This window comes from Pterocles gutturalis, unplaced genomic scaffold, assembly GCF_000699245.1.
Source record: "Pterocles gutturalis isolate BGI_N339 unplaced genomic scaffold, ASM69924v1 scaffold12526, whole genome shotgun sequence".
NCBI lineage: Eukaryota > Metazoa > Chordata > Aves > Pterocliformes > Pteroclidae > Pterocles > Pterocles gutturalis.
The window spans coordinates 21,461-48,818 of NW_010103176.1; the positions used below are offsets into that span (position 1 = coordinate 21,461).

At 50.9% G+C, this 27,358-nt stretch overlaps 1 protein-coding gene across 1 annotated transcript; it reads right to left on the reverse strand.

Moving 5' to 3' along the window:
* Positions 1 to 27,160, reverse strand: LOC104471313 (mucosa-associated lymphoid tissue lymphoma translocation protein 1-like; the record flags this gene model as incomplete). Its single annotated transcript, XM_010086605.1, has 14 exons — positions 1 to 161; positions 201 to 363; positions 1,880 to 2,005; positions 10,115 to 10,266; positions 10,412 to 10,543; positions 10,828 to 10,955; positions 11,567 to 11,641; positions 15,526 to 15,703; positions 21,161 to 21,364; positions 22,168 to 22,194; positions 24,156 to 24,252; positions 25,738 to 25,916; positions 26,565 to 26,718; positions 27,042 to 27,160. Coding segments are annotated over 14 exons (1,895 nt in total), but the record flags the coding sequence as incomplete, so codon positions are not given.
* Positions 27,161 to 27,358: the final 198 nt, after the last annotated feature.

Genomic DNA, 27,358 nt, shown 5'->3' on the forward strand with positions numbered 1-27,358 from the left:
TCAGGGGCAGTCCTGCCCTGGACCAGCCCGGAGCAGTGCCGAGCAGAGCTCGCTCAGGTCGCTCTCATCGTTCTCCTCCGGAGTGCTGCTGGAGTCAGAGGGGTTGCTGCTGGGCAAGCTGTGGCCAGAGCCTGTCCTCAGAGATGCTTGCCCCTTCAGGTCTGTGCTCAGTGCCGACGCATCCCAGAGGCACACGCTGCCTGCACAGGCAGGAGTTCTCTGGTAGTTTGGCTGGGAGTAATTCCTCTGGCTGAAAAACTGCCCAAGCAGAGATTTTTGGAGGGTTGTCCGCAGGCTTTCACAAGTCCTCTGCTTTGTGCTCCGCTGGGTGTAATGCAAATCCAACTGCAAGACCACGTCTGTCTGGAAGGGAAGAGCAAAAGACGCAAAGTGAATCAGAGACTAAGACTTGAAGCAGAGGTTTTAATGGTTGCCACTGTCAACAAAACTGCCAGACTTGGCTGGCTGTTGTGCAGGCTCACAGCCCCATGCTGTGGCGTGATGGAGCAATGCCACTGCCAGAGGAAATGAGCTGTTAGATACACTCACGACGTTTGTGGGCCTGAGCCATAGTTTCTGAGTTTCAGGACTTCTGAAATCAGGCCACCCCACTTGAGACCTCATCAGCCCAGACAGGGCACTGTCACCGAGAGCATCACCCCCAGGATGGCAGCACAGGGGAGCAGGAAGAGAGAGGGACAGCACTCATGCAAGGAATGGCACGATATCCATCCTGGCCATGGTATGGGACTGCTGCACACGCCAGAGGAAAGCATGCAAGGGGAGGGATATGAACCACTTAAATAAAACGCACATTGCACCGTAAAAGCCAAGAGTTTTAAACAGCAGTGCTCCACAGGGATCCATTCACAGTCTAGCACTATTTTAGGTATTTATAAAAGATGGTGAAAAAAATCAGAAAATAACCATATCCATGGCAGCTAAATCCTGGAACACGAACTCTCAGCATGGCTGTGCCCGAGATGCCTGGCTGTACAAAGTAGGGAGATATATAATGGAGCAAGAAGATGATTTTGGCAGGCAATGCAGGGTCCAGGACTCGCATCTGAACTTAAAAGCAATGCTGAACGCTTGGGAAGGGCTCAGAAAAGAACTCCAGGAACAATCAAGGACTGAAAGAGCTGCCATATGCTGAGGCACATCATGCACTCAGCAAACAGAGCTCATTGTATGCAGACCCAGGCAGCACCTCGAGAGCAATGTTCAGTGTGAGCCTGCGTGGAGCAAAGCAGATAAGCAGCTGGCAAGATCCACTGGCTGGGTGCTAGAGGGAAAAAAAAAAAAATCAAATGAGAAACAAGGTGTACACTGCTACTTGGGGACAGATCATCTGCTAGAAGAGACAAGCCAGGGGACTAGTGATTCTGCCTCTCTCATGGTCTTTAAATAGTTTGAGAGTCTTCTGAAGTGTGCCAAAGAGGCATAGCTTGGATCAGGATTAGTGGTGTTATCCTGATGACAGGGAATAAACCCTCCTGCTGCTGGAGATTCTGGGCAGCCTATCAGCCCATGGCTCAGGCAAGCACACAGCCTAGTGAGACATCCTTCATCTGAAATATTTGGGCTAGTCTGATCTCCCCTAGGCTGATCCAGGCAAAGAACAGCCTCCCTGGCCCGGCAGCACGGAAGTACAGAGCAAGCCAAGAGAAGGAGGATTGCTTTTGTGCCTTGAAGATCAACAAGCTCCTCTAACATCGATCTGGATGTTACATTGACACAGGTGTCCCAGGCATCATCAGCAGGGAGTCCCAAGAGACATGGTCAGAGGGGCACACCCAGCTCAAGCGAGCAGGAATAGGGAGTACCAGTTACACGAGGCTGACAGAGAACCGCGAAGATTTGCGCCTGGCAACTCCACCTGAATTTTCTGTAGTCCACAGAGCTGGAAGGCACAGTCCAGCTCCTCCCGCTTGCACACAGAGGTGAGCAGAGACTCCACTTGGTCCAGGTGGCTCTCTTTCAGGATGGTCGTACTGTCCATCTCCTGAGTCAGGAAAACAAGAGGAAACACAAGGAAATGTCAGCATCAGCCTGGGCGTGGAGGCACAACTGCCTGTCAAACATGCTGCTTCTCTGCACGCAGCAATGCCAGGGCCTGGCCTGTGCCCTTGACACTTTGGCTGGTGAAAATGCCGCATACCCTCATGGAAGCACTACAGAGTGCAAGCAGCAGAAATCCAGAGATTTCCCACCTTGTGCATACCAATGGGAAGACCTAGCTAAAGCTAAACATCCCCTGAAGGCATCTACTGGGAAAACCACGGTATAACGGCATTTCCAGCAGTGTAGATAGCAGCAACAGCTGGTATTACAACCACCTGCAGCATAAGTGGTGTGTCGAGGAGGGAGCAAGTTTTCCAAGGGCATAGCTGGAGGAAGCTCCGAGTTGTGCCCCTCACCATCTACAAAACTGTCAATTCTCGCTCAATTACTCAAACTTATCCAAAACCAGTCCGTCTCTATGAGATCCTCTTCAGTAACAGTCTTCTCTTGGAGCTGCGAATAGCACAAGAACAGACAAGGGAATAGGTGCCTTATAACGCATCATCTTGCTTTGGATTTGAGCCACCTGAATGGGTGACAGCCCACAGCCCACCAGTCCCTTCCATGCAAAGACACTTCTCTCTGCCAGGTGGCACCAGCAGCTACCACGGTCCGATCCTGCCAGCCTGTCTTGGCCAATGCTAGAATGTGCCAGCCTGGCTTTGGCCACGGGAGTTGAGCAGCCCGGATGGGCTCCCTGCAGCCACACATAAAGCTGGTGGCAGGTAAGGAGGGTCTGACCCTTGCAAAACTTTCTTCTTGGTGGCAGGAGAAGTTGCACTGGGTGATGAAAGAGGCTGTTAGGACATTGCAGGGAGGCAGAGGTTAGAGAAGCCCTGGGAGCTCTTGCTAGCCTTTACAGACGTTCCCTGAACTGCCACCTACAAGCAGCCAAAGCAATTTGTTTCTGGCCAGGAGAATATTGGGGGTAGAAGCCGAAATGTTGGATCCCACATGCTGGCTGGGATCTGCAGGCATCAGGGTCACCCCTGCTTGCAAAGCTGGCAGAACAGGAGTAAACAGCATTGCTGATACAGTAGGTCCACTGGAGGCAGGCTGAAGCAATACCATTTATCCCTGTACAAAGCAAAGCCAAATCCCATCTCCGCGCCTGGCAAATCATTACTGGAAAGATAAACTGGAGGGAGCTTAGGGAAGATCAGGGCAGTTGTCCCGTGTTCAGCTGGGATAGGGTTAATTTTCACAGAAGCTGGGAGGTGGCCATAGCCAGAGGGATATTCCATACCATGCTGGTGTCATGCCCGGGATATAAGGGGAAGCTAGCCGGGAGAGGGGTGGGGATTTTCGTGCGGCATTTTTGCGGTGAGATCTTTCCATTGTGTGTTCATTATATAATCCTGGTTTGTTACAATCTTCTCTTTTTCTCGTGTTGTATTATTAAAATCTGTCGTTACCTCAACTCACGAGGTTCCACCTGGTTGGTTTTTTTTTAATTCTTTCCCCCATCTTACCAGGAGGGGGAAAGGCAGGGAAAGGGAGCAACCACGCTGCTCAGTCCTTACCCACGACAGCAGTGCATGGAGGTGTCAGAAAGGGAGATGGGTGTGTCAACAAGGGGAGGACACAGCTCACATGGGGATGGAGCAGCTCTCCTGCTCAGGAAGCCTCGTCCTGGTTCCTTCCACCAGCCTGAACAGTGCCTGAAACAGGAGACAGGCTGCAATGCAGTGCACCTTCTGCAAATGAACACTGCCCTCTCCTGCTCTGCCCTTCCCTCGCTCCTGCTCCCAGCTACCCTGATGCTGTCACTGCTATGCTGAGCCCAGATTCAACTAAACCTGGAGACCAGAGAGACACAAAGCAGATCAGCCGGGATGCCACAAACACGGGGCTTCAGCACGAGGACTGAAAAAAGGAGCAGAGTGGCCCTACTGCACCCAGCCAGCTCCATCCTCAAGCACATGCTGAAGGAAGGACAAGACATGCGTGCTGCCAGCCCTGCCCAGGGTGAGCCTACCCTGCCAGCCTCCTGCCACAGGACAATCAGCGACTTTCCAAGTCAAAGGTGGTATCTGTGCTGTCAATAGTCTTTACAGACTCTTATGAAGGTGTTATTTTTGAACCCTGCTAGATTTGTAATACCCGTGACACTGGGGTATTACATCCCTAGGAGGAGAACAATCCACGGCCAGAAGTCTTCCTCATAGTCATAGAATCATAGATTAGAATCATCAAGGTTGGAAAAGACCTCAAGGATCATCAAGTCCAACCATCAACCCAACACCACCTCACCCACTTGAACCATGTCCTGAAGCACCACATCGACACGTTTCTTGACCCCCTCCAGGGCTGGTGACTCCACCACTTCCCTGGGCAGCCTGTTCCAATGCCTCACCACTCTTTCTGTGAAGAGATTTTTTTAGTCACCCCACCACCAGTCCCCTTTCTTCCCCATATGTGATAATGTCATAGCGCTCTCCTCCAGCCTTCTCCATAGCCACTTCATTGCTGTTTCTGCACACGTCTTTGGTCCTCTGCGGTCCTGCCTTCCCCTAGTGTGTCCCCACACCTGCGACCTCTCCTGGAGTGGCTCCTCTGGAGATTCATCAGCCTGTCAGAGCTGGCTTTGGGCCACATTCCCTTCTGTCTCCTTGCAGGCATGGATGCGCTCTGGATCAGATGACTTCTAAGTGCCCAGAATCTTCAGCAATTAACATTGCAACTGGGTTTACGCTAGCAGGGCGGGGATGCTCAGCTCTGTGCTAATGCACTGGACTCTTATCCCAAATGCCTACTCTGCACCTTTGAGGCCCTGGAGGTTGGGCTGCCCTTTTGTTCAGCCTAAGAAATAGCCGGTGCACTACAGACATGACTAGCACAAATATAACAACCTCCCATCCCAAGTTAAACCACAGCTCATGACAAGTCAAGCAGCATCAGGAAGTTTGGACAGGGTGAACCACACAGCCTCCCTGAGTGGGATGAAGCCAGTTCCAAGCATTGAACATCCAAAATAGAGGTGCTGTTTCTCTCTGGCACAGACCTGGGACCATCCCGAAGCAAAGGAGCAAATGCTCAGCGCTTCAGAGAAATGCCCAAAGTCCCTTCAGCATCCATGCAGGGAGGCTCTCCCAGCAGCCTGAGAGATTAGCTGATTAAATGACTTCATCATTAAATCATTTTGGATTTGAGAGCCAGCTATGTGCTGCTGAGCTGCTTCTGCACGCGAGGTTGAGCCTGCATCCTGCTCCTGAGGCTACGACCCTCACAACCTCTCCCTGAAGGAGAAGGGACCAAAGGCATCATGTGGCCCAAACAACACAGACCTGGTGACATGCATCATGCCTGACAGATGCATGTCCACGTTCTCTAAGGGATCCACATGAGTGGTGATTCTGCAACTCCTTTGGGCAAAACTCGTCCCAGACATTCACTCTTTTTACCATGAAATGTCATGTCCACTCTGGAGCTTCCTTACTGCAATTCAAACCATGACTTCCTTCCATGTTGGAATCAGCTTTTTATATCTTTGAAGGCCCCCTATCCACCGATTTTTGCTTTTCCTGCCTAAACCACAATTCTCTTGCTCCTTCCTTTTATTACTTTGGATGCATTTCAACTGGCACGCTTTTTTCCATGGACCCAAAACTGGACTCAGTGCTCCAACCTCAGCAACAGCCAGGAGAGCCAGAGAGGATCTCACCCAAATCTCAGAGCTCTTGTTTACAACCCTGGCACAGTTTTCTCCCCTGCTTTTGTTGCACCAGATGTTGTGGACTCTGACCAGAACTGGCACCCCAGTTATTTCCCATCCTGTGCTTATGCTACAGCTTATTGAACTTGCATCTGCTGAACAACAGCCTTGGCCTCAGATTGCATTCCCAGTTTATCCGAATCTTCCTAAAATCCATCCCTGCCTTTTGGCACCTTGCAGAGATGCCCAGCGTTACGGCGCCTGTGTATTTAATAAGCTCATGCTATGGTGCATCACTGAGGTCATTAGTGAAAACAGAAAACAATCCCACAGCTCTGGTATTCCAAAAGAAACAGCATATTCAATCGTCCTCAGAGTAGGAAAGTTTTCTCTTAGTTTTAAATGGAATTTCCTGTGTTTCAGTTTGTGCCTATTGCCTCTGGTCCTGGCACTGGGCACCACTGAGAAGAGCCTGGCTCTGTCCTTTTGCACCCTCCCTGCAGGTATTTACATACATTGATGAGACCCCGCTGAGCCTTCTCTTCTCCAGGATGAACAGTCCCAGTTCTCCCAGCCTTTCCTCACAGGAGAGATGCTTCAGTCCCTTTGTCATCTTTGCTGGACTCTCTCCAATATGTCCATGTCTGTCTTGGACCAAGGAGCCCAGCACTGGACACAGCTCTCCAGATGTGGTCTCTCCAGTGCCGAGTAGTGGGGATGGATCACCTCTCTCAACTTGCTGGCAACACTCCTTCCAGCGCAGCCCAGCAATCCATCTGCCCTCTTTACTGTGCAGGCACGTTGCTGGCTCATGGTCAGCCTGGTGTCTACCAGGACCCCCAGGGCCTTTTCTGCCAAGTTATTTCCCGTCTGTTGACCCCCAGCTATGCCTGTCCACAGGGTTATTCCTTCTCAGATGCAGGATTTTGCACTTCCCCTTGTTGAACCTCACAATATTCTTGTTGGCCCATTTCTCCAGCCTGTCTGTGTCCCTCTGAATGTCTGCACAACCCTCTGGTGCATCAGACGCTCCTCCCAGTTTCGTGTGAGCAGCAAACTTGCTCTGCGCCATCATCCAGATCATCAATGAATATGTAAACCAGTATTTGCTCCAGCAATGAGCACTGGGGCTTCCCATTAGTGGCCTCTAGCTAGACTTCATGCCATTGATCACAATCTTTTGAGCCTGGCAGTTGAGACAGTTTTCAATCCACTTCATCACCTACTTATCTGGTCTCCTATCTCCTCAATTTGTCCATGAGGATGTTACAGAAAAGAGTGTTGAAAGCCCTGCTAAATCAAGATAAACTCCTTTGCTCTCCCCTCATCCACCAAGCGAGCCATTTTGACACAGAAGGCTATCAGGTTGTCAGGCATGGCCTCCCCTTTGTAGTCTATGCTGACTGCTCCCAGTCATCTTCTTGTCCTTGCTGTGTTTGGAAATGGCTTCAGGTATTATTGCCTCCATCACCTTCCCAGGGATCAAGGTGAGACTGACCAGCCTGTAGCTCCCCAGATCTTCACTCATGCCCTTCTGGGAGGCAGGAGTGGCACTGGCTTTCGTACAGGCCTCAGGAAGACTACCTTGAGCTGATGGAGAGTGGCCTCACAGTCTTACTGCCAGCTCTCGTGGGTGCATCCCATCAGGTCACATGGACTTGCATACGTCCAGTTTAAGTGCTCCTTGACCTTGCCCTCCTCCACCAGGTGTAAGACTTCCTTGCTGCAGTCCTCCTCCACCAGGTGTAAGGCTTCTTTGCTGCAGACCTTCTCCCTGGTCTCAGGGGCCTGGCAGTCCTGAAGGCTGGCCCGACCACTAAACACTGAGGTGAAGAAGGCATCAAGTACCCTGGCGTTTTCCATGCCCTGTGTCAGCAGGGACCCTGCCCCATTTAGGAGAGGGCCCATATTTTCTCTTGCCTTCCCTGTGCTGCTGATGTACTTGTAGAAGCCCTTCTTGTTTCCACCAGACTCAGTTCCAGACAGGCTTTGACTTTCCTAACCCCATGCCTGCTTGCTTGAACCACAAGCAACCTCTACAGTCCTGCTACATCACCCGCCCCTGCTTCCACCTCTTGCACACCTCCTTTTCATGTGTGAGCTCAGTTAGGAGCCCCCAGCATGCCCATGCAGGCCGCCTGCCAGCTTTGCTTGGCCCCCTGCTCATCAGGATCCTTGAAAATCCACCAGCTCTCCTGGGCCTCTCGTATCTCCAGGGATGTGTCCACAGGAACACAGCTCCCCAGCCTGATGACCTTCAAGACATTCACCTGGGCAAGGAGCGACCTAATCTTGAGGGATCAATTAAAGCCCTGACATGTGAGATTCAAAGCTCCTCAGCTGACAGCAACTTGTTATCCACAAGTATCTGTACTCTGCTAAATTCCCAGCCTCAATAGGCTCCCGTGCTAATGACTTCCACAACCTAATTACAGCGCATGCAGGCAAGTATTTCCTTCCATTAGTCCCCTTTATCATTTCTGACTGTGTAGGAGTCAGGAAATAGAGAAAGGGATTTTCTAAATTAATTTTTTAGCCTGTTCATAATTATTTATGAACATTTCCCCACCGTGGAATGCATTTTTAAATTAAGATGATGCCCAGGAATTGGCAAGCCCAGAGTTTTGGCCGGCCCGGAGTTTCAGGTATTCTAAATAAATTGGGGAAAGGGTGACTGGAGAGGCCATTAGGTCATACAGCTCCAGATCAAGTGCCTTGAAAACAAAGAGATCCAGCATAAAAGTTTTTTAAAAGTAGGCATTTAAACAGTACAGAGCAAAAAATGGGAATGTCTTAGCTCTCAGCATCATTCCTTTCTACATATACCCTCTCTCTCTGAAGACGGTGCTTGTCAAGTAAAAATGCAAGCCAGGCAAGACACAGGATGGGAGAGACCACTGCCACTGGACAACTAAAGAAAATGCATCAATGCTAGAAAATCCTATCATAAGTACCTCTGGCAAGCCCTACAGCAAGCCCAGGCTCTCTGCTTAAGTCACTTTTGGAGGCAGAATATAGCAAATGATGGGAGAACTACCACTTCCTCAACAAAACGGCTCCATGGGTTCATTCCCCGGGGCTTACAACATGCACCTAACATTGAGCCTGTTTTTGTTGGGCTTCAGCCTCCAGCTCCTGCATCTCAGCAATGTAAGCATGGCTCGGATGGTCCCCCAGCTCCCCTCAGCATCCCCAAGGAGTGCTGGCAAGGTGAGGATGCAGCCAGCTCACCCAGCTCCTGAAAGAAGCCAGGCGCCATCGTATGGATACCTGCGCATCTCTCTGTGGTCCCACAGGTGAGCGTGGGTGGCCTCGCTGTGCATGTCCAAAGCAGGGCAGGTGAACTTCAGTCCGGCTGGAGGACGTGCTGCCACATCAGCAGACACCACTGGAGGTCAGTGTGAGCTAGCAGTGCTGTGGAGTAGGGTAGGGACAGGGATCCTACTGCCCTGGCTATCCTGGGGGTCCCCTTGTGGTCTCCTCAATCCCTCTTGAACCAGCTCCGGACGCAGGAGCAAGCAGCTGGGGTCCCCCTTTCCCACAGTTGCTGATATGAGGTGGATTCACACAAACACATGCAGACACACACACACAATTTTCATGCATGGTTAGGGAGCTCACGAGGGCAAACGATGCTCCGGCTTGGTAACGGGCAGGATCAGGCTCCAAACCTCCCACTGGACACACCGCGCTGCATCAGTGACCACAACGTACTTAGGGGCAACATCCCTCCATGAGCAACAAGGGCTGAAAAATCCACCACAGTCACGCTATGCTTCAGCAAAGGGACTATAGAAAATGAGGAAGATGGTTAGCAAAAAAGAGCAGCAAATTAAATCCTTAGAGATGGCATGGAAACCACCAGAAAAGACCATGCTAGGCATGGGGTCTGTTAGAAAAGATGTGAGAAACGGTGCAAGGAAGCTGGTATGGCTTAACCGGGAACAAGTACAGGAGGATATACTGTTGCATTAAGATATATTAGTACAGTGGGCTAAGAAGGCGTGATTCAAAAAGCTAAATCTGCTTCCAAACACAGAAAACAGAAAGGCTCTTCATCTCATTCAGATTAAATCCAATAATTTAATCAGGCAGACCAGAAATAGGTCAGCAGGCTATCTGGTTAAAGGGATCAAAACTGGCACTAAATCCTTTTTGCCATGCATTAGGAGCAAGGCAGGCAGTCTGTGGGGCACTGATGTGTGGAAGGATCACTCAAAGAGGTGTTTGCAGAGAGGGTTATTTGCATCACCAGAAGGGATCCTTTTCCACGTGGGTTCAGCCTCTCCCAGCCCTCAGGACTCACTGGGCTCACCCTAACCACCCTCCCAACGCTGCCCCGGGGAAAGGACCCTGGTGGGAATTCAGGGGAAGGGGACCAGCTGGAGCACTCACGGTGGGCTGGCAGAGCAGGAGGCAGGCGTCAGTGACGTGAGCTGGGGGTGGCTGTAGCTTGGCACACACATACATCACGTTGGAGAAGAGCCGGTGGAAGTGGAGCTCCACCCGTGCCCCGCAGGGGAAGGTCACCATTTTGCTCAGGGGCTCTGGAAGGGAAAACTGAGAGGGGTCAGCTCCTCTGAGGGTCCTGCCAACACCTCCCTGCACACTGGTGTCCCTGGGGGGCACGGAGACCCCTGGCCACCCTCTCCCCCACACCTGGTAGCCATCCCCGTGCCCTGCATGGCTCACCGTGGCCGTGTCCCCAGGTCTCGGCAGCTGCTCCCAAAGGGCAGATGGGGTCTGTCAGGGACCGGGATTCCTTCAGAGTGTGTTTGATCTCCATCACCTGCTTCCCCGTGACTAAGGGATCCCGGCCGATGTCTGGGAAAGAGATTTGAGAGGAGCAAGGATCCTTATTTATCGACCTGCCTTTCAGACCCTACATGAACATCTCAGCACTGCTGCCAGGTTACTAAAAGCTTGCGTAGGGCACGGCCTGCAATTTGGTTTTTAGGATGGATGGTTGGATGGTTGGGATGGGGTGGTGTGGAGCCACTCGCTTGCTGCTGCCTTCTCTTCTCACTAATGCTACTGAGCTGATTTTTAACAGCTCCAGGCAGCAGCACAGTGCAGAGCACGTAGGGGTTCACTAGCTGATCCCTTACCTTCTAACACATCCTCCAGCATGTGTGTAACCTTCTTCTCCTGCAGAATATGTTTCTTTAGGTATTTCATGAAGATCCCAGAGCTGAACTCCCCGTCCTGCAACTCATAGGCTTCTGCATCTTCACTCCTGCAAGAGGAACGACTTGCCCTCACCCTCCTGCAACCGGCACAAAGCCCTGGGTGTGAGTCAGGCCCTGCCAACTCCATCCAGATTCTTTTGGCTGAGTCTGAGTTAGCTCCTAATGCAATGGCGCAGTGCTTGGTTTTGGCCCAGGAGAGGGTGGGAAGGGCATAGGATGGGAAAAAGCAGTGGAGGGGGACAGGAGAGGAGAGCACAGCCTCTTCTGCCAGCCTAGGTGGGTGGCAGCCGTTGAAAAGCCAGTGGAACTGGCACTGGAGCAGCAAGCAATGCTTATCCACATCTCAGGAGGCTTTGGGTGACCTGCTCATAGCACATGCACCTTGGCAATCAGGCTGAGGCCTGAAAGGACAGATGACAAGAGGTGACGCCACCTTAATGCATAACCTGTGAACCGATGAACAGGCTCCTACTTGGGATGTCAGGAGGAAGCAAAAAAAGTGTCTGAACAGCAAATGCTAGAGACGGAGGGTGAGAGTCAGAGGAAACACGAGAGAAGCCCTCTCAGGCCTTCAAAGCCACCATGCGTGAAGGGATGCAAGGAGCCATGGCTTTGGCAGCGTTTGGTCCTGCGCGTGGGCACGGCAAAGCGCACTTACGTGGCGTAGCCATACACGGTATTGCCCCAGGGCTGCAGCGGCTGTACCTGGGAGAGGGCACACTGCGGGTTGTACCTGGAAGAGGAGACGAAGGCACAAGTCAGTGCTGAGGACACCCGCCAGCATGTGCCTGGAGGTCACAGAGCCTGTGTGCTCCAGCACGTTCGTCTCCTATGGAAGGCAGTAAGATCAACTCTCACATCAAATATAACCACCCATGTTACTCGGGCAGCAACAGAGGCTAAAGCTAGGAGTCCTAGGAAGAACCTAAAGCACAAGGAAATGAGTAGATAGGGGCCAGCTTTTACCCATCTGCGCTGGTGAGCTTCTCCCTGCCCTGCAAGTGAACCTGGAGCTGTGGGTGCAACTATGCCTCCTCCCTCCTGAGGCTGATTTTTAACAGCTCCAGGCAGCAGCACAGTGCAGAGCATGTAGGGGTTCACCGTGGCTCAAGGGACTGTCCCCAAAGGACTTGGTGGTGTGCACATTGCATGGCTATGGCTCAACCGCCTGTCCCAGGGATCTGGGATACCCCACAGCTCCCTTCCAGTCCATGCACACACCTTCTGCCACCAGAAACCAAAGCACACTATGGCTGATACACCTCCAGATCTCACTGAGAGATGGGATCAGGATGCGCATCCAGGTCTCAAAGCCCCAAATGAGCACAGACCCTGTTATTGCCAAGATCAGGTCGATCCAGGGTGACAGTCCTGGTTTCCACTGAGAAAGATATCGTGCTTGCACTTAATGGCCACGTCTTGCCCATCTGACTGCAGTCAGACTGAAAAGCACGGGCACTGGCTGCCTCCAGTTTACACCAGTGACTTGGATGTTCCCAGTCACGCAGGGATAAGAAGCAGGCACAGAGGCGGCGTTATTTGGTGTTATTCAATTCCAGCACAGTTTTCTGGGGCTGAAACTGGCACGCTAGGGAGAGCAGAAAGGATGGTTGTATTGCCAGCAGCCAGCACGTTATCTACTGCTGGTTTGGAGATGTTTAATGGCAGTATTCATTCGGCCTGTGTAAGTTTTCTAAAGATGATCAGAAGAGAAAATGTGGAAAAGGAGACATGCTTCAAAATACGAACACTGCACAGAGAGATTTATCTGCCCCTCCTCAACTCCTAAATGAATGCAGAAACCTGGGATTCCAGGGCCAAGGAAAAACGAGACCTGGGATCCCAAAATAAACTGAAGTCCTGTCGTCCCCCCACTGGGGACATCCACCCCAGAAGCTGCGCAAACATGAGTTGATGCAAACCTTTTGTGATGGCACCAGCAGGCATCCACAGCTCCAGCAAGACTGGAGCTGCAGGCAGTGGAAATGCTGGCTGTGGTCCCCTGCCCCAGGAGAAGACAAGCTTCAGCAGGGGCATTTCAGGAGAGACCTGACAGCAGAGGAGGTGGCAGCACTCCCTCCTGCTTCAGGCCCCAATAAAGTCTAATTTATACAGTACATGTCATGCAACCCGCTTCTGATCTGCATCCCAGATAGGAGATGGCGTCCTTCTGTCCTAAGCTGCACGTGCCAGAAACCCTCATGAATCAGGGAATTCCTGGAAGAGGCAATCGCGTTCACCCAAAATCTGCACATAAATGCACGAGGCTGCACACAGGCTCCGCATTCCTGGTTCCTCCTCTGCTGAAGCTGAACATCTGCTATCACTTGGCAAAGGAGGATGTGTTTCTCATCGCCTTGGCATTTCTGATGCTGACATAGAGGGTGAAGAGATACTCTGGGTGAGATCCCTCTTAGCACACATGCACCTCCTCCTGGTTCATGCACGGCTGAGTGAACCGTCAACAGGCTCGTCGTGTCAGCCTGGCCAAAAGGGCACTGGGAAAGGAGGCCCCAAGAGCCCTGCTTGAAGGAGCTGTGTAAACCCACGCAACTATGAAATCCAAACTCCTTGCTGAGCTGAAATGGTGACTTCTCAATAAAAATGAGCTCAGGAGAGAGCTTTTACAGCGATCCCCAGTGATAACACCCACTGCACTAACTGCTGTGCTTGCCGTGGGAAAGAGGAGGAAAGAAGAGTGAGATCTTGGGGCGGGAGAGAGAAAAACAGCCACAGAACCGTGCCTAAATGTCACAGCTGATCTCACATCACATCCTTTTCCCAAAGCACTGTTAAGATACCACTGAGCGCAGAAACCGCTGGCGACACCAAGAAGGAAGGCATCAGCTCAAAAGCTATTTTATAGATTGTTGCTGTCCGTGTTAGCAATCCACATGCAGCCTCCATGTCGCCATGCTGCCTTCCTCATTGCACACTGTCCTCGGATGGGCTACCAGCAGCCCACAGGCATGCCAGCCCACCTCCACCGGTGCATCCACGAGACCCACATGCTCCTGCTCAGCTGCAAACCATCCCCTACCTGGTATCGTGCTGGGGAGAGCGGCAAGGTGCTGCCATGAGTGCTGGGGTTTACTCAGCAGCGCAGGGAAGCAATTCGCTCTGCTCTCGGTGGCAGCGATGGGTGAGAGGAAGGAAGGGGATGCTTCGCTACGGGACATTAAGTATCAAGGGACAGTAACGTTGGCAACTCAGAGCTGTGGCAGCAGGGTAAGTCCCACCACAGCCAGCTCGTAAGTTATTCAAAGTGAGCGTTTCCACCTCTGCAGCAAAAAAGCATCAAAGATTTAACATCCTCCTAGGAGCTGGCAGCTCTTTCAGCGCAGTGGTATCAAAATCCCTGTCGTCTTTCTGGTTCTTAGTGCAGGAACCGCAGAAGGAAAGAGACTTTTTTGTTTTTGCCCTCCAGGTCTTTTCTGACCTGTAGATCTGCTTGGGAAATCTAAATAAATGAACTAATGACAGCTTCTACTGGACTAGAATACCTACCTCTGCTGAAAATGGACAAGTAGTAATTTTCTGCAGCCCACAAACTGTAGGATGGGGATCTGCAGGCCAAGGGAACATGATGGGCTTTTCACAGACAGAGGAAAAACACTGATGCCTGACCTCAGCAGCAGCCTGCACAACATGACTACTTCAGAAGCATTTAAGGCCAGTAAAAACCAAGTAGCATAGCTTAAAATACTTCCCCCATCATGTTTCACTCTTCTTACTGAGACATTAACAAAAAATGCAGCCAGGAGAAGAGAGGTGAGCTAAACAGTCCCAGCATGAGCATGTGGGTAACATGTACCATGAAAGCATGAGGTCAGCGAGCTGCTGCTACAGCCAGCCAGGTCGGGTGGTTCGGTGCAGGGGGTTGAAACACAGGAAGACAAACCCTATGCTGAGTGTCAGCCAACAATTTATGCCAGGGCAGAGCCAGCCCTCTGCAGGCTTTAGATGACTCACTCTAATAGCCTGCATTTGCCAGGCTTCTTCACCCCAAAAAATCATAGAATCATAGGATGGTTTGGGTTGGAAGGGACCTTAAAGATCATTGAGTTCCAACCCCCCTGCCATGGGCAGGGACACCTCCCACTAGCCCAGGTTGCTCAAAGCCTCATCCAGCCTGGCCTTGAACCCCTCCAGGGATCGGCATCCACAGCTTCTCTGGGCAACCTGGGCCACTGCCTCACCACCCGCACAGTGAAAAATTTCTTCCGAATATCTAATCTAAATCTCCCCTCTTTTAACTTGAAACTGATACTCCTTGTCCTGTCACTACAATCAAGGGAAGGCCTCCAGCCCCTTCTCTCCGTCAGATCTCAGGCAAGACCTGCAGCTCTCTGCAGCTAACACATGGCTGACCAGGCTTCCCAGGAGATCCTGCAAGACCTGGCAGTCTTGCTGATTTTATGACACACCCTGATGACCTTTGACAGAGCTCAGCAGCACAGCGGGGGACACGAACCCTGCAATCTGTGGGAACACCCCCCGTGGCTGTGCAGAAGCCCACCACTGAAGCAGGGGCTGAAGCCAGCAGCCATTTCCCCCGACCCCTCGAAATGCCATGCTCTGCCCATCCCGGGAGAGGAAGGGGGAAGAGAACCCTACCATTTCCTACAGGTGTCCAGCAGGATGAGGTTCAGGGCCGTCTGCTGCTGCTGCATCTTCTGGAGGATCCTCTGCACACTGATGCAGTTCTCAGGGGCATAGGGTTGTGGAGCGTCAACGGGGACCATGTAGTTCCTCCCTGAATGTTCGTACCCATGACCAGCGTAGTAGAATACGGCTGGGAAGAGGGAGAGGAGAGGATGAGTCGCTATGCGAACCTGCAGGTCTGTAACTGGTTCCCCACAGCAACGTCCCACCTCCTGTCCTGAAGGGATACCGGTGCAGGGCAGACCTAGACCAGTAGCAACTATGAAACTGGAGCAACATTGACCTCATAATTTTGACTTTTTTCCACTCCATTCCCTTCAGCAGAGCTGGAAGCAGCCCTGGGAGGCTCTCCTGTACTTGTGGTTTCCAGCACTGTTCATCAGGACACCCCAAAGTCACTGGTTTTACACGTTTCCATAACCATCTCTGCTACAACACCCAAGCTCTGCATCTGCCAGGCTGAATACCACCTTTGTACAAAGTTTCAGTTAATCATCAGATCTTTGCAAGAATGTGACAACAGACTAAGGATTTCACCATGAGGAAAAATACATTAACAGCCTTTTCAATGAGAAGCTCCTCAGTTTCCTAATGTTGGAGGAGAGACTAGTAATGGATCAGGGGATGGGAAACTCTCTCCATTTTTCAAAGGTCTGTCTATAAGCTGGTGAAAAATGAGCTAGAGACAGGGAGATGAGTTCTCCAGATGTCCAGAACACATGGACCATGTGCTTCAACAACCTCAGACCAGATACCAGCCCTGTAAGGCGGGAGAGGAGTCAGACTCATCCAGGTGTTGGTGAGAAGTTCAATACCCAACAAGAATTTTTGTTTGAGTTCTACTAGAGAAGTGAAACTTAATAATGGTTTCTGCCTTCACAAGAGAAGGCAATGCAGGGACACCCAGCATGGAAAGCCAGCACTGAGGAGCTCGGCATGGCCCAAGCTGGCGCTTCTCTCCAACCCCTGTGTTCAGCGAAGGGCTTTCCTTCGGCACAGGGATCCCCGCGTGAGCTGCACCTTCCTGGAAGGAAGCTGCCACCCCTTCCCAGCACTGATGCATCTGCTTGGGGGATGCTGGTGAACACCACCTCGAGGAACTGAAATGGGTTAAAAATAGCTCCCCGATGTGACGCAAACTGTTGCACTACCGCAACCGAGGGGCAGTGAAGAATGAGAGGTCGGAAATGGGAACAAGTGGCTAAGAGGCAAAAGCAGGAGAAATTCTTCAGTCAGATTCACTGCCAAAGCCCATGCTTCATTGAGGAACCTCTTCTCTATTTTCCCTCCACCACTCCTGTCACTGTAGTTCGCAGGACACTTGCTTTGATCTCTGATGCTGCAAGGGATGCACTGAATGGGGCAGGAGCTGAAGGACTGAAAGCATGATCTCATCGTATGAAGAATGGAAAGGATGATCTCATAGTAAAAAAGGCCTCAAGTCATCTTTGGTTTCTGTTCTCAGGGGATGATGGAAAGTTACTCAACTGTTTTCACAGATGCCCACAAGGTTTGGGTTCCTCTTCTCATGGACCGCCAGCCAGAGACAGTGGGATCTGATTTGCAGAAGTTTTAAACTTTCATAACTTGCAAATCAAAGCCACAAAAACCTTCCCTAAGACTATAAAATAATATAAAACAGGAAGCCCCTGGGAAAACCATATGCAAGTACTTCAGGTTTGGCCCCTCAAGTCGATGGCTTTTGTCGCTCTGCCTCTCCTGTACATGAAAGGGAGGTGATGACGTCCGTTATCAGGCAGCACCACTGACACACGGGAAAAACAGAAATATTACAGAAAAGCCCACAAAGAATCATTCAGTCATGAAATCTTCTAGCTTTTGATGTCTTGTTGTGCACCCTGAATGCACCATCAAGTGCTCCCTGTTCTCTGTAACCACAAAGGCTCACGTTCAAATCAAAAAAGACATAAGCTGAGCAACTTTGGAGACCTCTCCTGGACTTAACCTCCTGAACAGGAAAGTCAACAATTTGCCTGGAGAAGGAAAGGGTTTTTTTATTCCAACCTAATATTTCAATGCTCTTCTAATATCTTGTGAGTCAAAACTGCTGATCAGAGACAAGCTTCTGAGTACCAAATTAAAAAGGGGAAGCTCCAGTCACTGCTTATAATACAGGAAATGTCAGCATGTGGCTTAATTAAGGCATGACGGTATATTCCTAGTATTTCACTTGCAACTTTCTGATGTCGTTGCATTTTTGACATTTTTTTGACTCAGGACTTTTTAGGATGCTGAAAATAACATCCTGGGGGATTCCTTGTTTGCCTGAGGGCTGCATAATTAGACCACTCAGGGGATGTTTGGGGCCTTCAGAAATCCTCTGCAGCTTTTCTAAGAGGAGATCTGGAGGAAAGGCAGCCAGATGAGCCACCACCTCCAGACAATGAATTAGAGAAGCCTTTGGATCACCTCAAATATGCAGCCACACAATACTCCTGTGCCTGAAAACAAAGCCAGTTTTTGCTCTGGACTTGAGAAATCTCAGAAAATGTTCAATAATTAAGAAGGACAAAGTCCTGCACTGGGGCAGATAAACCCAGGCAGCAATTTGGAGGGGGCAGTGGGGGCTGAGTACTGGTTGAGCAGCAAGCCTGGAGATAAGGGCCTGGGGTCCACGCTGAGGATGAGCCAGCATTGACTGGGGACAGAGCTATGCCAGGAGATGTAGGATTGCCAAGGGAAGCTGTCGCCACTCTCCTTGGCCCTGAGTAGACCCCACTTAGATCCTGTGTCCAGTTTTAGGGACCTGAGAACAAGAGGAAGATGCAGAAGCTGGAAAAAGACCAGCAGAGGCTACCAAGATGTTGGGGCCTAGGGTCCAGGAGGACAGGGGGAAGGAGCTGGGCTGGGCTGGAGACGTGGTAGTGGAGGAAGGGCTAACAACAGCCTACAGTTTCTGGAGGGGCAGTTACAGAGACAACGAAGCCCAACCCTCCTTGTTGGCATGGACCAGACAACACGGGGCAATGGACTCCAACCCATGGAGGGTCACGTTTGACACAAGGAAAGACTTCCTGGGGGAGTGGTGCAGCCTGTGATAGGCAGGTGGATAAGTGGGAGGCTCCATGCCTAGAATTCTTCAAGATGTGATAGAGAGAGACAAAACCAACCCTGACCTTGTGTTGATGACTCCAAAGTCCCTTCCTACCAACCCCTGGAGGACTGTAAATCACAGACATGTAAGGGAGTGACAGCCATCCAGAGAGCCCTGCAATAAGAAAGAGGTCTAGGGAGGTCAGGCACATCTTCTTCAGCTCTTATCAGCATCCTGAAGCAAAATAAAATTCTAGAAGCAACAACAAGCACAGTGCTCAAACACTAACCCACATGGCTATGTCCTCTCCTCTGATCTGGACCAGCAGAAAGATGCATGAATGCTCCAGCATCTCTATCACTGGAGCTAAACCTCAGAAGACAGCCAGCCTTACTTCTCGGGCATGCTGACAGGAGTGTCTGTGTTAGACCAGAGTCTCACTTCAGCCCAGTGACCGTCTTTCACCACTCAGTCCTCTCCTCCCAGCTCCCTGCTTCACTCCATATGTCTATGCAAAGCTCTCCTGACTTCAGCTGTGGTGGCTGCCACACAGGAGATGGCACCTCCAGGTTCGTCAAGCAAGAAAAACCAGGTAGAAGCACTGGGATGCCTCTGTGCAAGTACATGTCCAACACACACACACATGGATGTACAGGATCGGCTACAACAGGTACCCCTGGGTGTCTTTGTACTTTTAAATGGGTTGTTCCTGGAGCTGCTGTCTCACCACTATCTTCCCATGTGTATGAATTACAGGAATCCTAAACCTCTCAGTCAGTTCTAGATGGAAGCTACTGCCTTGAAAAATTGATACATGGGGTTTAGGAGTAGTTGCTAGCTTCTTCTAAATGTGTGTTTTTATTAACAAGACAAATTAATTTCAATGATTTGTACTTCACCTGGTTCTTTTAATTTTAGGTAGGGAAAATAGCTGAAGAAATACTGGAAAATCCATCCCAGCGAGAGGCACCACACTTCAGATGGAGAAACCCCGGGGCAACCAGCAGGCAGACTGACCCATTGCCCCACCATTAAGCCTGGATGCCACCAATTATGGCAAGAGTCCTGAACTCAATCACGCTGCTGGGACCAGCCTGCGCTGGGGTTCACTGCCTCCAAATAATGGTAGAGCACTCAGCTTGGAAAGCTGTAAAGAAAACCACCATTTGGAGCAGGCTATGCCTAGCAAACACATCAAGGTTCAGTAACTCAGCTGTTCATGTTTTCACTGCCAGTGCACAAAATCAATTTTGCCAGGAAGGATCAGTGGCCGTGAATGCAGAAAAGCGCGAGAAGTTTAAATAAGGCACAACAGCGTGAAAAGCTTTGCCATTTCTGAATCTTTTTTGTTGACAATGCTTATGAAAACAAGGGAACCGCCATGGATAAAATGACATTTGGTCATCACGTGCCACAGAGGGAGGGTAGGAATGGCAGTGCTGTGGGAAAAGCATAGCAGCCCCTCAGGGATGACTCTGGCCTGGAAGAGGAGGTAGAGCCTGAATTGCAAGGGGATTTCAGACAGCAACCGCAAAAGGAAGCTGCAAGTGAAGTCATAGGAATATGTTGTCACAAGATGACGTGGTTGGCAAGAGGAGCGACAATCATGTACGGCCCTTGCCTGCCAGCTCAGCCTCCCCGAGTGAGTCAGTGCTTCCCGGAACGAGGTGGCTCTGCAGCATTTCACTTGTGGCCATGTCCCTATCCATTGCACAACCTCCAAACCTCATGCTGAGCGCTGGGCTGGAATTGGCCCATGCTGACTTTCGCTGTCTGAGTGCTCCTGCACACTGAGGTTTGGAAGCAAAAAAAACCATATGCAAGGCGTTTTCAGGCTATCTGTCAGGCTTGGAGAACCTCAGAAACCCCAAAGAAGCTATTTTCACCACCAAATCTCAACACCTGTTTTAAGACCCGTAAGATCTGCTGGTTGGTTTTGTGTTTGAGGAACGAAAAAAAACTGAGGACAGCGTGAGATAAGCTCAAAGCCCAACCTCAAAGCCATCTGCAGCTGGGAATGCTCTTCTGCAAAAGGGCAGTTGGAGGCCCAAATTAGACTATCAGGAAAGAGAAATAAGGAAATTGTGGCCACTGGTAGCAGTCATGGCTCAAAAGGAGCTTCCCTCCTCACAAAGGAGAGTGGTGGGGGCAATCAACAGTCTGTCTCCTCAATTTTATCATCTAAGGCAAAATCAAAACACCTTTTTGCCATCAGAAATGCTGGCTCTCCAAAACGCCAGCACGAGACCATACTGTTGGAGTTGGAGGGGAGCCACGTGATGGAGAAACACCTATTTTGCCAGCCTGTAACCTGGAAAAAACTGAACGGCGTTTATCTAGGAGCTTCTGCCAAGGCCAGAAATGCTTGCCCCTCCCTCCCCAAAAAGAAAGTTCAATTTCTTCTCTTTTAATTCAACAGCTGTTCAGAAAATTGTCAAATCCCTGCTCCTCCCAGGCATCAATCACTGCTAACCCGCACATTGGCTGCTGCCTGCTCAGCACTAGCAGGTACCTGGGCTGTCTTTGCCTTACCGTAGACTCCCTTCCCCAGGAGCTGCAGGAATTGACTGACTGCTGTTGCCATCTCAGCCTTGTTCAGATCCAGAAGGGAGACGACCTGGAAGCCCAGCTGCTTCAGAAGAAGACTCAGCTCAAACACATCTGTGACAGGAGCCATGAGGTTGGGATGATGCTGGTAGCGGTTGTTGCCCACTAAAAGTGCTATCTTGCCTGTAGCTACAAGAAACAACAAGTGACAAACTCAGCAGGAGGAAAGGGCTCACCTCCTCCTGTTGGACTGAGGATATGAGAAATCTCTTCTTACATCTAGGCAGGAAGGATAGAACCTACACTGCTTACAAGCCTGGGGCACCCTCCAGAAAGAGCTTGGCTTTCACTTTGACAAAATAGACAAGCTATCATTTTGAACGAAAGACTTGCAAAGTTTTCACGTGACAACAAAAATCCCAGGAGTGCAGGAGGATCTGCACTACCGAGGTTATTCGGCACCTGCTCTACCGTGACCACAGGTCTTGCCTGCCAGCAGTGCCTGGGAGGGGGATGCGCTGAGCCAGGCTAACAGGTCCTTTCCCCCATGGGGCTGAAGGAGAGAAACCCTGGGCTCCTGCTTTCTTTTTATTCCAACCGTAGAAAATCAGATTTATGGCACTCAGCAGTGGTGGGAGCAAGGAGCTTTGCCCTTCTCGGAGGAGGTGTTTCAAGGAAGAGAAAAGGTCTCATGTGAACACTTCTAAATTCATTTGGCAGGCACAGAGGTCAGGACTGGGTTACTCATTAGGAGTTACTCATTACTTAGTCTGCTTGCTGAGATTGATCAAGGCTTGGTAGGGGATGGGACTCATCCTGTGCCTTGCAGCTCTGATCCCAAAAAGCACAGAGCCCATGACAATGTGGGCATAAAAGGCTTGAGGCAGTCTCTGCAGGAAAAGCACTCCTATGCCCTGTCCTCCCACCCACCCTGGAGCCTGGCTTTTAATTAAGTGAATAATTGCTCAGGAAGAAAAGATGACAGTACTCACCAAAATACTTTTCAGAGTGACATGTACCTGGAAAAGAAAGAGGGAAATTATAAAGCCTGTGCTCAGCACCCAGTGCCCCAGTGCCAGCTCCCATCGCAGGTCTGAAACCTGCTCCAGCATCCCTCAGCAATGCAAAGCTGGACCAAACACCGCGGAGCATCCACACAAGCAACACTCCTTGGGCAAGTTCTTCACAGCCTGTTTGCTAACCTTAAAGACACTGGTTTGGTGATTTTAGGAGGATTTATGAAATTTTGACGGCTTTATGAAATCCTGAGCAGGTGGGAAGCAAAGCTTGGAGAAGGGGCAGGCCAGGGGAAGGAGGGCCAGCATGGAGGAGCTTGTACCCATCAGCAGGTCTGTGCTACCTGTACCAGCCCTGCCTGGGCTGCTGCATTCCCCAAGATGGATTGCCTGCACCCTCACTGCAGTGAAAGCAAAGGAAACACAACAGGATCAAGGTGAACAAAAGCTTCAAAACAGAGAGCTTCTCCCTATGAGCAGTCAGTGCAGAGGAAGCCGCCTGTTTGCTTTTGATTGCGATAATATTTCCAGAGCTTTTCACCACCCTGCTTTGCCTTTCCCCAACTTTTAGCAGTTCCAGTTCAGAAAAGCCACCCCAAATGTGACTCACTTTTGTGAGCTCCACAAGCTCCCCGGCCTGGGTGCTCCCAGCCTCTTAAAAGCCTCATGCCCTAACAGCTCCAGCTTTTCCTATTTACATTTATAAAGAAAAAAAAAAATCCAGCCCAGGAGAAAACCCTAAAACCCTAGAGGCTCCAAAAGAATAAACTAAAGGCATATTTTTAATTGCACAAATATCACGGGACTGAGAGACCTTTAGCACCTGAACCAGAGATGCCTGGAAAGCAAGGAGAGTGCTCTCTGGCTCTACAAGACCAATTTGCACTCTGGAGCAATTTTAAAGCCAGCCTAAAAGGTGAGATGAGAGGTATATGGCATAGAAAAATCTCTAGATGGAGTAAAGAGCCAGCAAAGCTAGCCTGTGCTATTCCTGTCTCACAGGAGGGCAAAGGCAGAGGGCCAAAACGGTGGTCACACCAAAGGTGGAGCATGCCCAAAGCTCTAGGGACCCACCTCCTCCCTGGGATCAGTCCACTCATGCAACATTAGGCCTGGGCTGCCAGCCCAAGAAGCCTGAATCTTCCCGAAATAAACACCATCCTCTCCAGCTCTATGCATCTGAGCACATCACTTCATGTCAGCAAGGCTGTAAATGAGTTTTAGCAGAGAAGCCTGCTGTGATTCGTGATTAAACCAGCACCTTGGCAAGGGAAGAAAACTGCAGCAAGCATCCAAAAGCACCCAACTTGCCCTAAGGTGGCAGGTTTCTGACAGACTGCGGGACTCAGCAGCATCCCACGCCACAGTACAGCAGATCACCGGGTTTTGGGGTTTTTTCTTTTACAGATGGCACTTCCCTCGCTACCTCTGAACCTCGTTATCAAGCAACCCTATTTATGACGGTGTGCTGGACGCCTGCGCCCGCCGCTCGGCAGGGTTTGCGCAGCTCTGCTGAGATCATCGTATCCAGTATATCCAGGGTGTGAAATTGCGCTCTGCAGGCTGTTCCCGTGACAGCTGCCACAGGACTGCCAGGACGCTCCAGCTTCCCTGCAGAGCCCCGTGCTGCTTCTCTACTCTGAAGTGTCTTACCTTTGGCTCCCTGCAGAAGCGGTATTTAAAACCCGTGGCCTTTCTTTTGTTAATAAAAGCTTGCAAGATCCATCCAAGCCAGGGGAAGGTGCAAGTGTTAGAGCCACACATCGCACTTCTCCTAATCCCACGTCCCAGAGCCCAGCTTCCCCTGCACTGGCTGAGCTGCAGGGTAACACACCAGCACTGGGCTCCTTGTTCACCAGCCCAGCGCTTCCAGGCGGAAGCACTAAATTCCTTTCTGCCCTCTAATTATTTTTCATGCTAGAAGGTGATTTGCAGCAAAGCAGACGTGGGTTGGCTCTGCTCACCTATGTGAATATCCACGGCGTTGGTCCAGTGCTCTCCATGGCTATTGGAGGCACAGCAGAGGTACGTGCCAGAGTCACTGACCTTTGCATGGGTGATCTAGACAGATCAAAAGTTAAATCACATTATTTACAGTGAAAGTTTGCAGCCCCCGGCCTGTATCTGCCAAAGGCACCTGTGTTCCTGGAATAAAGTCTTTTTTCTTGCTGTTTGCTGAGACCTCATTCCTTGCCTCACAAAGCTAAGATTTCCCATGATTTTTGTCTTTCTAAGAAGCTCAGTAAGGCCATGTTCTAAGATCTGCTGCTGATCCCAGCTTCTAGAGCACAAGAATATTCTCCCCAAATGCCTTTCCTTCTTTCTCCAGCAGCCCCTACGCCCTGTGTCATAGCCATACTCTGCCCCAGGAGCCACACTGGGAGGATGGTGCGTGGCCAACATCAGAACATTCCCTGGTTTTCCTTTCAGGTGACATTTTCTAGATTTCTGATCATGCCCGTTGCTCTCTTCTGGCAAGTTTTCAATTCTTATCAATCTCTCTTGATGTGGGACAAGAATCAGAGCAGTACTGGCTGGCAAGGACCTCTGTGGTTCTCCAGGCAAGGCTCCTGTTCAGAGAGGAACTAAAGCCACCACTGTGTCAGGTTGGCTGAATATTCTAGTCAAATATTCAAAACCTCCATGGACAGAGATCTCACTGCCTTTCTGGCTCCAGGGCGGAACCACTCACCTCCAAATGAAGAACCTCTTCCTCATCCCCAGCCTGAACTTCCCTATGAAAAGTGCAATCTGAGGCCACTGTCCTCTATAGTATCATCTACCACTACTGAGAAGAGATTGGATCTCGTCTTCATTACCCTTCACGTGATGCCCCAGAAGAAAACCTGCCTTTCTTGCATCAAGAAGACGGCACTGATTCACATTCAGCCAGTGACCCAAAATAAACCCAGACCTTTTGCTGCCTCCCTGACTTTTTTTCTGTCAGGACTAACCACTTTTCCTTCTAGCTCTCTTGCAGGCAGACAGCACTGCCACAGCTCCATCACTCTGCAGTCCCCTGCACAGACATACAATAGCTGTTCTTGCGCCACTGCTGCAAAAAGCCATGAGAGACGTGCTAAGAGCCCTTGATGCATACATGAATCAGTTACTTCTTAGAGAAACATCCACAGCTCTGAAAGAAGCCCATAAAATGTATTCCCTCTTCACTCACAGTCCTTCAGGCAGCTATCAAAGCAACACAGGTGATATGTGGAGTGCTTTCTCCCAACCCTGCGACGCGGCAGGGAAAGATAGCTGAGCCTGAGGCTGCTTCTCAAGGGGTGGAGAGATGGGGAGGGCAGGTAAGGAGAGACTGCTTTCTGCTGGCATTCACCTGGATCACACAGATCAAAGCACGCCCGAGCCTTGACACACAGATATGAGCCAAGCTTAAGGACTGCCACCTGTCACATCCAGGATGACAATGACACAATTTTCAGCAGTCTCTCCAAGGCTTCTCCCACACCCACCATCCAGCAACAAGCTTCTCCCATCACCCACCTCAGCAGCCAAAGTTTCTGAACTATCCCAAAGCAACATTACCCAGAGTTTTTTTTTCTTCTGGTGTTCCAGCAAGTTCCCATTCCGGTACCACTGGTAGGTGGGGGCTGGGACCCCCATGGCAGCACACTGCAGCTGTAGTGGCTTCCCCCCCTCCACCCGCTGCTCGGTGGGGTTGAGGACAATTACCGGTTCTCCTCGCCAGAGCTGAGGGGGCAGTCCTGTGAAGCAGTAACACAGAATTGGTCCTCCTTCCACAAGGACAGAAAACAATGGTCATTTTTTTCCCCTGCACAGGACTCTGTATTGCCAGAAAAGCGAGCTTCTTCCACCCGCACCAAGAGATGCCATCCCACAGGATGTCACCACTGCGCCTTTCTGCTCTGGAAGCAGGGAATCCTTGAGAGCTACACCCACGATAGTAAATGAAACACCAAAACCTCTGGCTCCCCAAACCTGACGCTCGCCCTTTCCTGCCAAGGGTGCAGTCAACATACCGAGGTCAACCACACCCAGAGTTAATTTTGCTCAGCTTTGAAATAGCCAGATTGCCTCTTCCAGTCCCTCTGCCCAACGCAAACAGGCAAACACCCAGGATAACCCTGGGAAAGCCACGGCGAGTGATTGGTAGGAGGAGCAGGTACATACAGCTGGGGTTACTGAGACCATGACGGGGACCTGAGCCATCCAGAGGATGGATGGAGAGGTCTGGCTTAGACCTGCAGACTCACATCCCTGGAGCAATCCTTCTGTATTATGATTTTCGAGCTGGGAGGGGACACAGCCCTGGGAACCACAAACGATGACTATTGTAGGGGTATGCAATGTCTGCACAAAACATAGAGAAAAGCTAGAAGATATGCCTGTACCTCTGGCAACACACTGATGGACCTCCACCTTCACCCAGTCAGAGAAGACGGCATTTTTGTAGACGTCATTGACTCTGCAGGTGTAGAGCTGGGTCTGCTGGGCAGTGATGGGCAAGTCTTGCTTGGTGGCACCAGGAATTGGGCGGCAGACAGACTAAAGGGAAAACACACACAGTGGTCAGTGAGTCCCCCTTCACCTCTGGTAGCAGAAGGCACTAGCAGGCCCCTTGTAAGAGCAGAAGTGGAAATCTCTGATTTTCTCTCCTCCCCCAGCCACAGGGATGCAGAAGAAGCTTTTCCATCACACAGCCCCTCATAGCACCTGCAGAAGCCCTCGGAGTGCACACACATCCTAACCCCCGCTCCTTCAAGCCTCCTGGTTCCCAGCAGGTCTGCCCGCAGGGGACCAGCTCCATCACCGTGGGGAGGGACCCAGACTGGCGCTGGGCACCACACTGCCCCTGCTCCCACCGTTACCTGGTGCTGACAGAACCACTGGTACTGCAGCGAGGTGCGTCCCTCGGCTCTGCACCGCAGGCTGAAGGAGTATCCCACGGGGACGGAGACGGACACTGGCTGCTCGGTGATGGTGATGGCTGTAGAGAAACAGGATGCGGAGCTGGAAAAAAAAAAGGGGGTTGCTCCCATGTCGGGCTGCAAGAGGGGATTCCCAGCACCCATCCCGGGAGGATTTGGCAAAACAGGGATTCTCGGCCTCCTGTGCCCAAAAAAAACTGGGTGGTCTCCTGAGGCCCAGCCGTAGGGGCAGCAGCACTTTTCGCCCCGCACGGCAA